This window comes from Schistocerca gregaria, chromosome X, assembly GCF_023897955.1.
Source record: "Schistocerca gregaria isolate iqSchGreg1 chromosome X, iqSchGreg1.2, whole genome shotgun sequence".
NCBI classification, from domain to species: domain Eukaryota; kingdom Metazoa; phylum Arthropoda; class Insecta; order Orthoptera; family Acrididae; genus Schistocerca; species Schistocerca gregaria.
This window is the reverse complement of record NC_064931.1, coordinates 74,412,405-74,428,642: the sequence shown is the minus strand read 5'-3', so window position 1 is coordinate 74,428,642 and position 16,238 is coordinate 74,412,405. Positions and strand designations below refer to the sequence as shown.

General features: G+C 43.8%; 1 protein-coding gene across 7 annotated transcripts in view; it reads left to right on the top strand.

Annotated features, from left to right (window-relative positions):
- The window catches only part of LOC126299587 (ras GTPase-activating protein raskol-like), a 703,968-nt gene that overhangs the window by 556,450 nt on the left and 131,280 nt on the right, over positions 1–16,238 (top strand). Inside the window, exon 1 of one of the 7 annotated variants that reach the window (XM_049991600.1) lies at positions 11,990–13,240. The exons of the other annotated variants lie outside the window; for them this stretch is intronic. Within the exon in view, the coding sequence (XP_049847557.1) occupies positions 12,385–13,240 (856 nt within the window). The 5' untranslated portion in view covers positions 11,990–12,384. Of the gene's footprint in view, positions 1–11,989; positions 13,241–16,238 lie in introns of those variants that run through there. 7 annotated transcript variants of the gene reach the window in all.

The window sequence follows — 16,238 nt, the reverse complement described above, 5'->3', positions numbered from 1 at the left end:
CTATTCGTCCACGAGACTCAGAGGGCCTTAGACACGGGTTCACAGGTAGATGCCGTGTTTCTTGACTTCCGCAAGGAAGTAGGTTACAGTACGCTTGTTCGCCCAGTGCTTGAATACTGCTCAGCAGTGTGGGATCCGCACCAGATAGGGTTGATAGAAGAGATAGAGAAGATCCAACGGAGAGCAGCGCGCTTCGTTACAGGATCATTTAGTAATCGCGAAAGCGTTACGGAGATGATAGATAAACTCCAGTGGAAGACTCTGCAGGAGAGACGCTCAGTAGCTCGGTACGGGCTTTTGTTAAAGTTTCGAGAACATACCTTCACCGAAGAGTCAAGCAGTATATTGCTCCCTCCTACATATATCTCGCGAAGAGACCATGAGGATAAAATCAGAGAGATTAGAGCCCACACAGAAGCATACCGACAATCCTTCTTTCCACGTACAATACGAGACTGGAATAGAAGGGAGAACCGATAGAGGTACTCAGGGTACCCTCCGCCACACACCGTCAGGTGGCTTGCGGAGTATGGATTTAGATGTAGATGTAGATGTATTCAGGTGGTCATCGACAGCATCGATGTTCCGACACTTCAGCGGGCCATGCAGAATTTCGCTATTCGTCTGTGCCACATCATCGCCAAAGATGGCAGACATATCGAACATGTCATAACCTAAATCCGAATGTCTGTAGTGACGTTTACGTGTTGAATGAAGTGTCTGCACACCCTACTTTGTAACAAATTTACTTTTTTTTCATATAGTTCAATAATTGTCATTGTCACCCTGTAGAAAGGACGACTACAGTATAGTACAGAAGGTAACTAAAAGGGCGTCTTGCCACGGTCCGGGCGGCTGCCCCCGTCGGAGGTACGAGTCCTCCCTCGGGCGTGTGTGTGTGTGTGTGTGTGTGTGTGTGTGTGTGTGTGTGTGTGCTGTCGTCATTAGCGTAAGTTAAAGTTAGGTTAAGTAGTGTGTAGGCTTAGGGACCGATTACCTCTGCAGTTTGGTCCCTTAGGAATTCACACACATTTTTAACAGAAAGAAATGCGCAAATGAGACGAACAGAAATTACACTTATATTCAAAGACAGTACGTCCACTGAAATCGCCGCGGTTTGTAAATGCCCACTGGACGCTACAAAAGACAGGACATAATTCTTAATAGGCAGTGGGATCACCGCGGACGTAATGCATGCTTCCACGCTCTCGTGGCAGGGCGTACGATTCCTCCGCCAGCACGGTTGACAACTGTTAGACGGTCGTTGTTGCATGTGGACAGCAATACGACTCCCATTACACGTGCTCGATAGGGTCGGGCAGTCCACGAAGAACATGGGAAGGAGTAGTGTCACAGTGACGTTGACTGGGCAGCCTCTCCAAACTCGTACTTACAAAACCATAATGTTCGACAAAGTTCGTGCGTGTATTACGTACTCTCACATGACCAGAGTTAGGAACAAGTTTCTTCGAGCTGTGTTACTTGGCAATGACATTTAGTGCCAAAGTTATTTTCCTACTTAAATTTTGCGCAGCATTGTATTTGAAATAAGTCAGAGGGCTGTACCAGAAAAGTTTCTGTACATTTTTCAAAATAACTGATTCGTAAACTTTGTCTACTCAAATTTAATCAACAGTAGAGGTTGCTGATTTCTCATCTGTATACTGCCGTCATTTCCTTCGGATAGAGAATCGCTCAAAGCTCTGAAAATCGTCGATTACGAAAAATATATTTTATAAGGAAATTTCGTATTTGAAACGAAGGGTTTTGTTTATTCACCACCGACTGCATTCAGACATTTACTAGGAACACCGGAAAGGAATACATAGAAGCACCACATTGCAGCAGAGGAGGAGAGGTGCTTTTGATGGGAACCGGTCCATCCGCTGACTGCCTGACTCAGTTCCTGCCGCCTCCCACGTAAATTTCCCGCTTTTATAGCCTTCCCATAATTACGCTCCTGCCACTTACTGGGGCACTGACTGGAATGACAATGGGAACAGCGCGGCTACGGATTTTATCTGTATCGTACATCAATATTTCCAGACCCGAGACAGTGCACTATTAAATGGACGTATCGCAAGCGGCCATCACAAACAACTGCGAGAGAGGATAGAGACGTGGGACCCACCTACAAGCTCTTGCCTTGTTTCCTTTTTCTTTATTTTTTTATTTTTATTTTTTATTTTTTGTTTTTAGTTGAGAAATTATGTTAGCAGGTAATTTCAATTGTGTGGTCATATGTAGTGATTTTCTTCCGCACCAAGAGTGTAGCTTAAAATGTTGTACAAATCTCTATTGTCAAATAGATCCATTCATCGTTTGATGGACATTACAATGAACTTTTATCCTCGACTTAAGTGTTAATGAGCCAGTGAGCACATGTTAAAGATTAAGCTAAGTAACCTTTTTCCTCTGCGATCTTCATTGAAGGAACTGTGTGAAAGAATAGAAATGCAGTGCCCTATTGGGTGAAATTTTTCTATAGTTGGCGAATGGAAGCTGAAGCAGCTAATGGATAACTAAGTGTAGCAAGCTCCTTATTACCGGCTTGCAGATTTTCCGTGCACTTTTTAGCGGTTTCTGACAAAATGAAAAAACAAAGCGGCTTATTCTGACAAAAGTATACCGAATATTTTCATTTAGAGCGAAAATGTATGGTTGTGAAGATGTAGAGTGGTTTAACAGCGATATGCCTCCCGAGTGGCGAATGACGCAGGTGTAACGAACGAATTGTGTTCGCTATAGGAGAAGAGTGAAGATTAGGTGATCGAGGAAACTGTCCTGACGCTCATTCGTATCCATATTCCACAAGCCACCGTATGATGCGTGGTGGAGGGTACTCTGTACCAGAACTAGCTATTTCCTTTCCTGCTCCACTCGCAGGGGAAAGACTCCGTATGAGCCCGAAATTCTCGACTCTTATCTTCGTAGTTCTTACGCGTAATGTATGTTGGTGGCAGTAGAATCAATCGGCAGTCAGCTCCAAAATGATAGTTCTCTAAATTTTCTCAATAGTGTTTCCCGAAAAGAACGCTGCCTTCTCTCCAGGAACTCCCATTTGAGTTCCCTAAACTTCTCCGTGACACTTGCGTGTTGCTCGAACCTACGGGTAACAAATCTAGCAGCCCACCTCGTAATTCCTTCTATGTCTGCCTTTAGTCCTGCCTGGTACGTTTACCAAACAGTCGAGCAGTACTCTAAAATGGACCACAACAGCGTCCTATATGCGATCTCCTTTAGAGTTGAATCACTCTTTCCTTAAATTTCTCTCTATAAACCGAAGTCGGCCATTTGCTTCCCTACCACACTTCTAACATGCTCGTTCCATTTTATATCGATTTTCAACGTTAAGTCCAGATATTCAAACGACTTGACTGTGTCAAGCTGGACACTACTAATACTGTATCCAAACATTACACTTTTTTCTTCCTACTCATCCGCATTAACTTACATTTTCCCACGTGTAGACTTTGCTGCCATACGTCATACCAACTAGAAATTTATCAAGTCGTCTTGTATCTCAACTTTGACACCTTACCGTACGCCACAGCGTCATCAGGAAACAACCGCAGATTGCAGCCCGCGCTGTCCGCCATATGTAGAGAACAACAGCGGTCCTATCACTCCTTGTCTCTGGTGAAAATTCGCCGTCGAAGAAAACATACTGGGTTCTAGCCAGTCACATAGCTGTGAACTTATTCCATATGCTCGCACCTTCGTTAACCGCCTGCAGTGGGGCACCGTGCTAAACAACAGAGTAGACTACTTATTCTTACAGCATCGTATTTGTGGACATCACTTTTATTGAAATGATCAGACAATACATTTCAGCAGAGAATAATGAGACGGATTCGTAGTTAGTCTTAGGACACCGAGACGCGGAAATGCGTTGATATTTTATTAGTGTATGCAGGGCAAAGTTGGTTCGACTACGCCGATGTTTTAAGACTCCTGAAAACGACAACCGCCCATTCGCAAAAAATTGAATGAAAAACGGAAACAGAAAGAACATAACGCTTATTTCCCGCAAGTGACTTGGAAGTAAGTGGTAAGAAATACAGTTTGTTTAAAGTGTTTATTTGTAAAGAAGTAAGAACAACATTCCCAGGGGATTTAGAAAAGAATACGTGCCGGGGTGGAACGAAGAGAGTGAGCGTCTCTATAAACACTTCCTAGAGCATGGGGATAGGGAGATTGCAGATGACTTATTGCACAGTCTGGACGCTGCCAGGCGCACTAAATGGATAGAGACTGTTGAGGAAATGGACTTCACAAAATCAAGCAGAAAGGCGTGCTCGCTACTTCGGATTCTTGGTGGCAGTAACAGGAACCAACGACCAACCAGCTCTATTTCTCCAAACACAGTTGCGGCGCACATCACTAAAACCTCTAGAGCTCCAGGGAATCGAGCTCATACCATAAAAGTTAAAAAGGAACTTAAAAAGTTGAAATCGTTAGTAGGAAACAATCCACTACACTCGCAGCCCTTCTCAGTCGAAGAGAGAACACTGGCTCTGAGAGACATCAAGCCACGGAAAGCCCCAGGTTTTGATGGAATTCATCCAGAGTTTGTGATTCACTGCGGTAAATTTGCAAAATTATGGCTTGCACAGTTCTTCTCCAGCATGATGGAAACTGGAAGAATACCAAATACCCTTAAGAAAGCAAAAATCACAGCGATACTGAAACCAGGTAAATCGAATGACCAACCAAACAGCTACCGCCCAATTGCCCTTCTTAGCATGATCTACAAACTACTGGAGAGACTTATATGTAAGAGGATAAGTCCAGATATCCTAAAGTGTGTCCCTGTGGAACAAGCAAGCTTCCGGCCTAACAGGAGCTGCACAGATCAAGTCCTCTCACTAACTTCCTACATCGATGCAGGCTTCCAAAGACAAGAAAAAACATCCGTGGTATTTATAGACCTGACAGCGGCTTATGATACTGTATGGAGGCAAGGCCTGATTTACAAACTGCTCCGCATCGTGCCATGTTTGAAAATGGCTAACCTTACCAACGAGATGCTCTGCAACAGACCATTCCAGGTGATACTTGGAAATTATAGGAGCAAAACAATGGTAGTTTGTGCTCTCCGTTGAAATGGTATGTCGTCAGTAGATAATAAAAATGCCAGTGTCTGTGTGCTTCAATCCTTGTTTAGTCAAAGGTAGAGTTCCCAAAGAACAGAGTAGGCTATTTATTCTTTCAGCATCGCATTTGTGGACATCACCTTTATTGAAATGCTGAAACAATACATTTCAGAAGAGAATAAAAAGGCTGATTCGTTGTTAATCTCAGAACAGAAGTAGCTGACCATATGCACTTTAAAATTAGTTATTGTTTCTCTATTGGTGTATTTGTAGGTGAATTACTATTTCTGTAAAAATATTGAGCGAATACTCTACAAATTATTGTGTTAGTGATTTCATTAATTTGGGCACGTTCTGTTAGTAAAATCACAAAGAAGTAACGGATGGAAATTGAAAATACTCATTCACGTTGAAGTGAGAGGGAAGAAAGACATCTGATACGTAGATCAATGGTCGCTTTGAAAGAATTGTCTGATTATACAGAGAGTGGCGGCGGAGGAAGAACGCCGTGGCGGTGAGATTGCTCAGCCCGTAACCTCGACAGTGGAAGCATTTGGCTGCGGCTGAGCTGGCACCGAGTGAATCACTAATGCTGCAGACAGGAACCTCCGCAGATTCCGTTCGTTGCTCTTGCCCTATGGCGTCCAAATCTTTCAACTGCTGCTCCCTTGACGCAAACTATTTTATGTCTTTTGGACAACATTAGGCACCGACAATACAACGAGTTTCCTGATACCTGCATGAAGATAATCAGTGCAAGGCATCATACAGACGAAGGTAATAAACGTTCGGATCTGTTACTATAACAAGATTCGAACTGGTAACTTGTTGGTTACCGGTAACCTGTCTCAGTGTTCGTGGCAACGCGAGCTTTAGATAGTAGGAGTCATTTATTTCACGTATAGCTAAAGCATTGGGTGACTTTCAATGATCTTCATTGGTGAAATAATACATTTATAGGGTGGACTAGGAGGAATTGTCAGTATTCAGAGATATGACAGGAACGATCATTAGAAGCAAAAAAGTCTAGTAAACATGAGCTCTGAAATGCATAACTTAAGAGCTAGGAGAAATTCTTCAGCAGATGAGATGTATTTCGCAGTAGCGAAGATGAACAAGTGTTCATAGTTCTTAAGGTATGTTTTCTAGAGTCCACGTTTACTAGACTTTACTTCGTATGACGGCTGCTGACATATCACTCAATATTGACCGTTCCTCCTGGGAAACCCTGTATGTTGTTAGCAGTCATCCGAGTTTTTTCTCAGCCACAGTTTTGCACTGTCGCGTATCCTCTGCAGGCGTTGCTTGCGTTTTCTGGGGGCGGTTATATGAATGAAGTTATTTGTTTGTAAACTAATCTTGACAGATAAAATGTTAGGCTGCTTCATCGATAAGTACATACGACACCTTCTCTTTCTAACCATTCGTACTGCGGAAAGAGCAATGAGCTGACTTCGATAGCAACGAAACGAAAAAACTAAAAAAAGAAAAATCATCTCAGATTGGCGACTTTCGTGAGCCGCATGGAGGACTTGTGAACATTTGAAAGTGAACAGAAACTTATTCAGTAATTCCCAATTATTACTACGCTTATTACGAAATAGTCTCTGTAAATACCGCCTACTTCATGGACGTGCATAAGAAAGTGACAACCGGAATTTATACTTCGCTTCTTATTCTTTCTATTTTGTCAAGTCAGCGAGGAGGAAGTACAGAATTGTTTAGTAGAAGAACGACAGAAAGGCAGTGAAATATCGGAAACACTCCAGTAATTTTGTCGCCGTCTGTTACTAGAAGCTAAGCTAAATCTGCAGTCACAAGGCAAATCGTGGAACGTCCATTAACAAAAACAAATTTATTTTGTTTCGTGGCTAGGACTAATGACAAACTATTAAGTATGTACTATTCTATACCAAAACGATCGGAAACACGATTGGTAATGTGATCAGGATTGTATCATGTTGATCTCCGCCTCCCCCGTCCCTTCTTACAGAGGATATTTTTATCAAGTACCAGAAATAACGCATCTTGATGTGGTTAACTCCAGCGTCTTGCACTGATCAATTTTTCGCGATTGCCAGTTAAGTGGCCGGATTCCAGCCCTTCGCAATTTCCACGTGTTTGTTTCAGATTGTCAACACAGCTAGTAGCACTCGGGCCTTATCTACAAAGGGGAAGTAAACACCGATTCTTCTTGCCTGAGGGGTTCTATTCTCCCCTTTCCTACGACCTTCGTTCGGTGACTCATACCTCAGCCGCTGTACCTGGAACCGCACTCTCAGCCAAACTGCACAAACAAAATTCTCTCTGTAACAAATGTTCTACGTATAGGTAGAAGAGTACGAAGTTTTGAATGTGTAAAGGAATCATGTCGGGCATAATTACTTGTTCGCTCTCTTTCATCATTAAAATTACATTTTTTGTTACGCTTACTCTGTTATTCTGTTAGAGTCCTTACTGACTCGATAACATTGTAACTGCGATGCTTGAATACCTACGTTTTAGGGGACTTTTATCGTAGAAATGACATTTTGTAACACCTGAGGCTGGTCTATATTTTTAATTTACGGCAGCTTTCAGTCAGAGTTCATTTTCGAGTTCACTTTTTGCGATAGCAAGTGTTTATATACAAAATCGTAAAACTAATGTCAAAATCATACAGCTTCACATATTGCGATACTTAATATCTAAGATTTATGAAAGCTGTGACACACAATCAACAAAAACATATTTCTCCCTTTTCATAACAGGTACTGCCGAAGAAGTCCAAAGTGCCTGAGACTAGTCTGTTAATTAAATAAGAATTTTTAGAAGACGCTGTGGCAATTACAGGTCACAGTAATAAAATAACGAATAGTGAGGTTTCCGGAAGGAAAATGGAGCAATATCGTAACATAGTTAGATTTTCTGGACAAATGAGGCGCTTATGAGAATAAGCGTTCCCGAGCAACGGTCAAAGCAGGTGAGCGCGGTACAACACGCGCAATGCAATCACTGCAACATTTTCTTTCACCGGAGTAGCCTTGGACGAGGCTGGCCTTGCCGCCTCTAGGTCGAATCGCGATGGTCCACAACTCAGCTATGGGATTAGCCTGCCAGCGAAAATCGATATTCGTGTATCAGAGACAGAAGAATATGTACAATGGTAAAAAACACTCGTAGGATCTTTTTCAAACCAGTGAATGACTATAGATGCGAACTCTGTACCAAGAGCACTTTTAACTCATAGTACAAAATAAATGACCACTTCATACAGAAATCTTGTTACTATACAGTAAAGGCATTTGTCTTGTCGAAGATAATATCATTAGAGACTGAGCAGAATTTCAGATGGGATAACTATGGAGAACGAAACTACACGAACCCTTAATCACGGTTTCCCCTTCGCAATTCGAATGAGCTCCTCTGAAATTTGCGTCAGTTACCTTAACGGTAACTGTACGAAAATAGCTCTGAGCACTATGGGACTTAACTTCTGAGGTCATCAGTCCCCTAGGACTTAGAACTACGTAAACCTAACTAACCTAAGGACATCACACACATCCATGCCCGAGGCAGGATTCGAACCTGCGACCTTAGCAGACTGTAGCGCCTAGAACCGCTCGGCCAAACCGGCCGGCGGTAACGGTACGTCACAAGGCCACAAGATCAGAATAAGAAATATATGAAAGTGATTTTTGCAACGTCAAGGACAGTATTTGTATAGTACACGAAAGATACCGAAATGAAATGAAATAATTTTAACAATATTCAATTTCAATTTCATTCACTACACTACCTGCTTCTAATCTAGGCGGTGAGTCCATCCAGTTTCATGTCAAATCGATCGATATATTTTCTTCAGCAAAATCATTACTTCGCATGTGATTGCTATTTTACTAAGGAATTCGAATCCGGCCTTGTACAAATTTTCATTCGTCGCTTCAGCCTACATAAATACATCATAGATGTTTGAGACTTGAAAAGGCTTCTGGAACCAATCATTTTCATTTTATTAAATCATTACATAGCCTCCCCGAGCTTGGATGTTGATTTTCATTTGCTGCTTGTAATTCGATACAGCACATTTCATTTCGTCAGCATCTATTTATCTGCATTCCGCAGAACAGTTATTCAGCATTTAGAGATTTCTTACGATGTACTTGGGCAAACTGAAAACACTGTCTATAATACATTCATTCCATTTGTGGTTTCTTTCTGGCACTTGTAAATCACACAATACGATTCTTATTGCATGTTGTCCTTTGTGTTTTATGCCTCCTTTATTCCGAAGTCGCAGTTGAACAGGTAATAAAACATAAGTTGCATGCTAAGAGTCTTACTAAGACCATATGCGTTTATCTTTATTTCAGAGCATTTTCAGTGGTCAGTCATATTGTTTCCTACTCCATCCTATGTTTTTCCCCGCGTAGGTGCTCCATTTTTTATGACATTGATTTCCCTATCCAGTATTAGTGAAGCGCAATTTTCAAAAATATCGAGGACCTGTGTGTGGAAGAACGTTAGGACGATGTAGAAAGCTAAAAACCTGACCATTGAAGAGGCTTTAATACAAAGTAAAACTCGTATGGCAGAAATAAGACTTTTATTACAGTCGAGAAGATGGTTAAAACCTATATTACTTGTACGCTTATTGTTTCGATTCTTACTGTTTTGTGTGTCTGTCTTGGATGTTTGCGACTAATGTCGCTGAGCTCGTGTGTTATTTTCTAATCCGATTCAGAACGGAGCATCTTCGCATCTGGCAAATATTCTCGGTCTCCCTGCTGGCTGCTTACTTCTGCAGTTCCTGTGTCTGCAGCCGAACGTTACACAGGAGAAATACAGTGCCGAGGAACGTTAATAATTTTCTGCTGCTGTAATTTAAGGAATCTACCAGTCTTGAGTGTCAAATCACCACAATCGAAACGCTCTTTCTTCCACCCACTTTTCCTTTCGCAACCTGGTTGTGAGCGATCGATACGCCACCAACTCTTACTTTCCTTTCATTAAGTAGTCAGTTAGGTTCCTGCTGTATATTCAGCGTCTTCACCGAAGCTTGCTGGGACAATTTGTATCTAAAATACAATTTTCCACAACACAAATCAGATCCTTTCGCTTTAATGATTTTTGACGTAAAGTAAAAATGTTGGCGATATACGAGTAGGGGCCTATTAGATAAAAGTAACATCTTTTTCAGATCCGTGAGACGTGCAAGCTTCTCTGCTTTGTGTATGACGATCTTATTGTATTTTTTTATAGATTTTTGTTTAGCGAAATGATTTTTTTCTGCAAACGCTTTATCGCGTGACGTAAAATAAACCCACAATCTCAGAACTATTAAAAAGACTCCGTTAAATATCGACGATATTTACTGAATGGAAGACATTAAAACAGAACAACTTGTTTTGGAAAAGCGTCTCCGAAATATGTATTCAATAACAAAATATTATTGATCTGAAACAATCAGACCTAACCTACTTCTATTCTCTCAGAAGTGTAATACTGTGTGAAACGCTAGTGTTTTCGCATTTTTGTTATTGTTTAATGCAATTAGGCAAAAGAAATAGAACGTAACTTAATGGATGCTATTCTACAAACAGTCTCTGTTACAATAGCGCGTAAACACCAGTACTTCAAACGCTAATTGTGGAACAGTTCGTGATTTTTTTTTTTTTTTTTTCGTGCTGGCCACGAAGTATTCCGATAGATATATATTGAGCTATCCACTCTCGAGAATCTCTTGTGTGTTTCTCAAATAGTGCCAGAAGAGAACAGGCAGAGGGGTTAGATATTATTTTGGAAACCAATGAGTTGAAGCAATTATGACAGAAGTGTTTACCACAGCTATAACGATGTACTAAAGTACGCCTTCTTGTTTCGTTTAAAGGGAATACAGTTTTCAATAATGTTGGTGTCAAATATCCATCGACTCACAGAACGTGAAAATATGAAAGAGGCTTACTAATAAAAAGTAGAATATGATAACTGACAAAGAAATTTCACCTCCGGAAAGCGTCGGGCATTTAAAACGCTATACTGGACAGAGGAGGTTCGATATTGTAAAATTTAATATTAAGAGATGTTTGTATAACTCATCTGTTATGAAGCCGTCAGGAAGAGTTCTTATACGTTACAGATAAACGGAAACAATGAAACAAGAAGTTAAATTTAGTAGACAGTCTTTCACGAAACATAAAATAAGAACAGACGCTGTTGTACAATATCCTTTCAGCTTCTCGTGAGGTCTATTGAGCTAGCAGATGAATATAAGCAATTTTTTTATCCCAAGAGTCAGATTGTTTTCTTCGGTAGAGTGTAACATTACTCAGCCGTCTTGATAAATGTGGTAGTTTTATTTCACTTTATGTAATGGTTTACAGGAACGAGGCCTACCCTGTACCTGTACTGTGATCAAGCTGTTCACGAACTCAGTTCAGATTTGTACAATAATATCTTTCGCCGAATTTGCTATAGTTTTGTGCTGCAGAACGAGAAAGTCGAAAACAACTTGCAGGGCGGTATTAATTGCTGAGCAAATGAAACGCAACAATAAAGAAAGATGCGCTGCAGACTGTACGTGAAGGTCCACAGCGGCGTGTGAAAACTGACGCAAAGAGCTTACTATCGAGACTTGAGCGTAAACTTCGATCTCTTAGTTGCCCTAAAGACTGAATCGTGTAGCAGCGGTGTGTCGCTAGATGCACACTCCACACAGCGTACCGAAGATATGCCTGTTGCTCATTAATGTCCTCTAGAACTACGTGTACACGACAGAAAGTGCAGCCTCGGTCTGAGCGCGCGCGCTCGCGCAACCCGTGGGTGTATCTTTGCGGCCGATAGTGTTTGGTGTGGCGCGCGGAGGCTGGAGTGGGGATGGAGGCTGGTCGTGTTTTTGTGGCAGCGGTGGGATCAGTCAGTGGCCGTGAGGGTGCGGTGGACGGACGTATCGGCGGAGCGCTAACTGTTTACGGCTTCGGACGGCGTGTTCATCGTTCGACTCGGCATTAATAAGAAGCAGTAATAGTAGTAGTAGCCTGCAGCCGGCGGGCACCGTACCGGAGTTGTGCAAGTGTCGTTCGCTGTTATTGCGTGTGACACCACCTTCGCGGTATCCGTTTTCGCGTCGTCGTGCCGCTTCCTGTTTGTGTGTGCACTTTTGTGGCGTCCGCGGAGAGGAAGTGACGGTTTCTGCCAGCCGCCTTACGGCACCGTACCTGTGTGAACGATGCGCAGAGTGAACGCCTCGGTAATTTCGGCGCCTCGTACCACAATTCGGTAGTCGGGAGTGTTTCGGAGAGGAATAACCATGCTCGACAACAGCGGTGGCTGTAACGAGTCACCGGGACAGAGGAGGTCCGTGTTCTACGTGTCTCTGAGTGAAGGAGGGGACAAGACTGACAAAGAGACTCGCGAGGTAACGCAAACTGCGAAGGATCAGCCGAACAAGACGCCGAGTAAGAAGCAGGACTGGTTATCGACGCTCAGGCCGAGTTCTGAGAAACGAATGCTCCGAGACGGGACGGGTAGTGTGAGACAAGCTACGGACAAAGGATGTAGCACGAAGGACTTCCCGAGCAAGACGCTGTCGCCGGGAAAGGCGTCGAGGAGCCCTCGCGAGAAGGGCGACGGCTGCGGAGACGAGACGCCGAGCCCGGGCAAGGCCCTGAAGAGTTCGTCGTCGATGAAGCTGCGGAGTGCGGACGGCAGCCACTCGTCGGCGACGCTGCGGCTGCGGGCGGCGACGGCGGCGGCCAGGGTGTGCGAGGACCGGGCGCTGAGCAGGTCGCTCACGAACCTGCAGGCGGGCAAGATGGCGCCGGCGCCGGCGCCGCCCCAGCCGCTGGCCGTGCGCGCCTGCACCCGCACGCTGCCCACGCCGCGCCTCGCCGTCAAGTCGCTGTCCCTGCGCCGCTGCCCGTCGGCGCGCGACCCCAAGCGCCAGCCGCTGCCGCTCGCCTTCCTCGACGCCGCCGCCGCCGCCGCCGCCGCCAACTCCGCGCCTCTCACACCGCTCGCGCCCGCCGCCGCCGCCCCCGCCGCCCCGCCGGCGTCGCCGCAGGTCGCGCTGTCGCCGACGCCGACGCCGCCTCCTGCGTCGCCCGCTACGCCCTCGTCTCAGTCCGCGCGGGACAAGTCGACGCAGACCGACGACGCCTCCTCCGGTAATATTCTCGCATTTCCGCGTTATTAGCGTAACGCTTCTCGATCGCTGGATAAATCCTTGTCGTTCGATGCCTCCTTTCTTTGCGTTGTCTGTACACGGCGTGTAAGACCTGGCGGTGTATTTTTCATTAGCTGGTGCACGTTTCACGAAAATTAAGCTGTTGCATAAAGCTATGCTCGAACTCGTAATAAGATCTGTCTACTGTCATACGAGAGCGGTTTTACTTCGTCAGTTTCGTCGTCGAGCCTTCGGTTCTTACGAAAATATCTCATTTCTGTCGCCATTTATTCTTTCTGTCGCATACTATTGAGGCATCCGAAGCTGACTACGGAAGGATTCTACTGAAGCCAACATACATTTCGTGTAAGGACCACGAATATAAGATACGAGAAATTAGGACTCAATCTGAGGCATATAAATGCTTTTTTTTTTTTCGGGCCTCACCCGTTCGACCACCTGAATAGCAGTGTCAATTATGATAATATGAATGTAAGGACAACAGCATCCAGTCCCCGAGAGGAGAAAGGAACCGACCGGGCCGGGAATCGAACCCTGGCCACTTCACTTAGCAATCCGCCGCGCTGACCGCACAGCTACACACTCATTTTTCTCTCGCCCTGTTTGCGAGTGGAGCAGGAAACGAAATTACTAGTACTGGTACTGATCACCCTCCGCCACACACCGTTCTGTGGCTTGCGAAGTGTGCCTGTAAATGCAGATTACGGATGCTACGTTACTGATCACTTAGGACTGGATGCACTGCGCTAGGATGACATTAATTTACAATAATAACACAACAGTAGAATGGTGATTATAACAATGTTAAAAGCACGGTACCAGAATTGTTGCTAGTGTCGTAACACTGACTTCTACATTCTGTCACTAGCAAACATTTCATCAACCGAGTGTAATGGTAATGGTGGTGGTGGTGTTTAGTGTTCAACGTCCCGTCGACAACGAGGTCATTAGAGACGAAGCGCAAGCTCGGATTAGGGAAGGATTTAAAGGAAATCGGCATTTGCCTGAAACGATTTAGGGAAATCACGGAAAACCTAAATCAGGATGGCCGGAGACGGGATTGAACCGTCGTCCTCCCGAATGCGAGTCCAGTGTGCTAACCACTGCGCCACCTCGCTCGGTCGAGTGTAATGAATGCCCTTTTAAGTCACTTGGCAGTTTTTTTCTCTTTAATCAGCTCCACGGGTAGAGAATGAACACTGTGTGGTAGTGCACTAATCATTTCCGTGGCTACCATTGGGACAGTGTCTTGTGTCTCGGTCAATCCACATCCTGGCCGTTTCGACTATCCACTGTCCTGATCTCGGGTTTTGTGGCGGTGATTTTGTTGTCTCTTGCTGTATTCGTTATGATATGCCACTGCGACGTCAACACGCCAGAAACAAATATCCGCTAATTTTGCGGATTTCTTTTGTATGTGGCATTACAGTATGCTGATATAACAGTGTAGACAGCATGTGAGAGTTGCCGCATCGTAATATCGTGTACAAAATAAACCAGGAAAATCTGCGGATACGTGTTTCTGGCATCTTGACATCGTAATGAAGTTCCTTACATAACAAGTCTTTATGATGAAGCTGTGACTTCGACATGTACATTGACGATGTAGAAACGCCATTGGAAGGACAGCATACATATTTTATTATTAAGTTTTCCATTCATTTCACTATCTCGTTTTTCCCAACAATAGCCATTAAAGATACCATGAAATATGTGTCCTAAATACTGTAAAAAAAGTTGCTAGAGGATTTTTTTACGCGTATCTTAGTTATTATTCTCTTATCGTGCAGTCAAAGATTACTGCATTTTTACGTCGCGAGACTATTATGAAAACTTAAGACGAACAGCAGCCACTCACTTAAGATTTACAGATATTTCTCCGAAAGTTACTTTTGAATCAAGCGCACCTTCAGTTAGCGAAAATTCAGATCTCTGTGTTCACTCATGAATTTACTACTTGAGTCCTTCACACTGACATGTTACAAACTACGCATTGCAATGTATATGACAGTATTTGATTTTGTTCCCTTCTTCTACGTCAAAAGATTGTGTCCTGGTGTTTTCAAAAAAAGAAAAAGACCGTCCGGGCCCTCGCCAGGACTAATAAGAATTTCACCGCTTCATTTTGCCCTGGGTTTTTCGAAAGGGTGTAATCGTTGATAATGTAACCGACGACTGCATTTCTCCACTCAGAGCCCTGAACCACCGCGTATTGGAAGCATTGATCAAGCAACTATACGTGATATCGTAGCTCAGAAAATGTAAGTATGGAAGTCAGAGAGGAAGAGTTATTTTTATTTCCTCTAAATATTAACTAATTCACTGCGTTAATAAGACACACAACTTCTTATAATGAGGGCGAATCAACTTCGATGCTGACGAGAGTTGGAATTTGGGAGTTCGTAGATACTGCTATTGTTAAACAATAAGCTGATAAGTCAAATTCGAAGAAAAATGCCACTGTTTCTAAAGTACAGCTTTTACATTTCTGTATCAAAAGTAGTAATTACGCTGTATCTGAAGACCTGTTCCCCCCTCTCAGGACTGTTGTTCGACATTATTACCATATGTGAGATATGTTCAAGAGAGAGGGTGGGGCATATTGACTCTGTCATAAGACATCGGCGAGCTCACGCCAGCAGATTAAAATTGCCCAGACCATCCAGGACGCCATCGTGCACTTGCAAAGACAAGAAAAGGTCTCATTCTGCTGGGTACCAGCACACGTGGGTATCTGTGAGGATGAGTTGACCGATACCACGGCCGAAGAGGCATGTACCCTTCCCAACGTAACTGACTGCCCTATCCCTGTCCGCGCTGCGCTGTCATTGCCGCCAAGGGCCGTCATGGGTTTTTTGGAGGAAAAGTGGCTGGGCGTGACGGAAAATAAGTCGCGATCAATAAAAGGAACTGAGTGGACATAGCGCACCTCCTTCCGGCCAGTTAGAATTGATGAAGTCTGTTTAACGCGGCTTCGA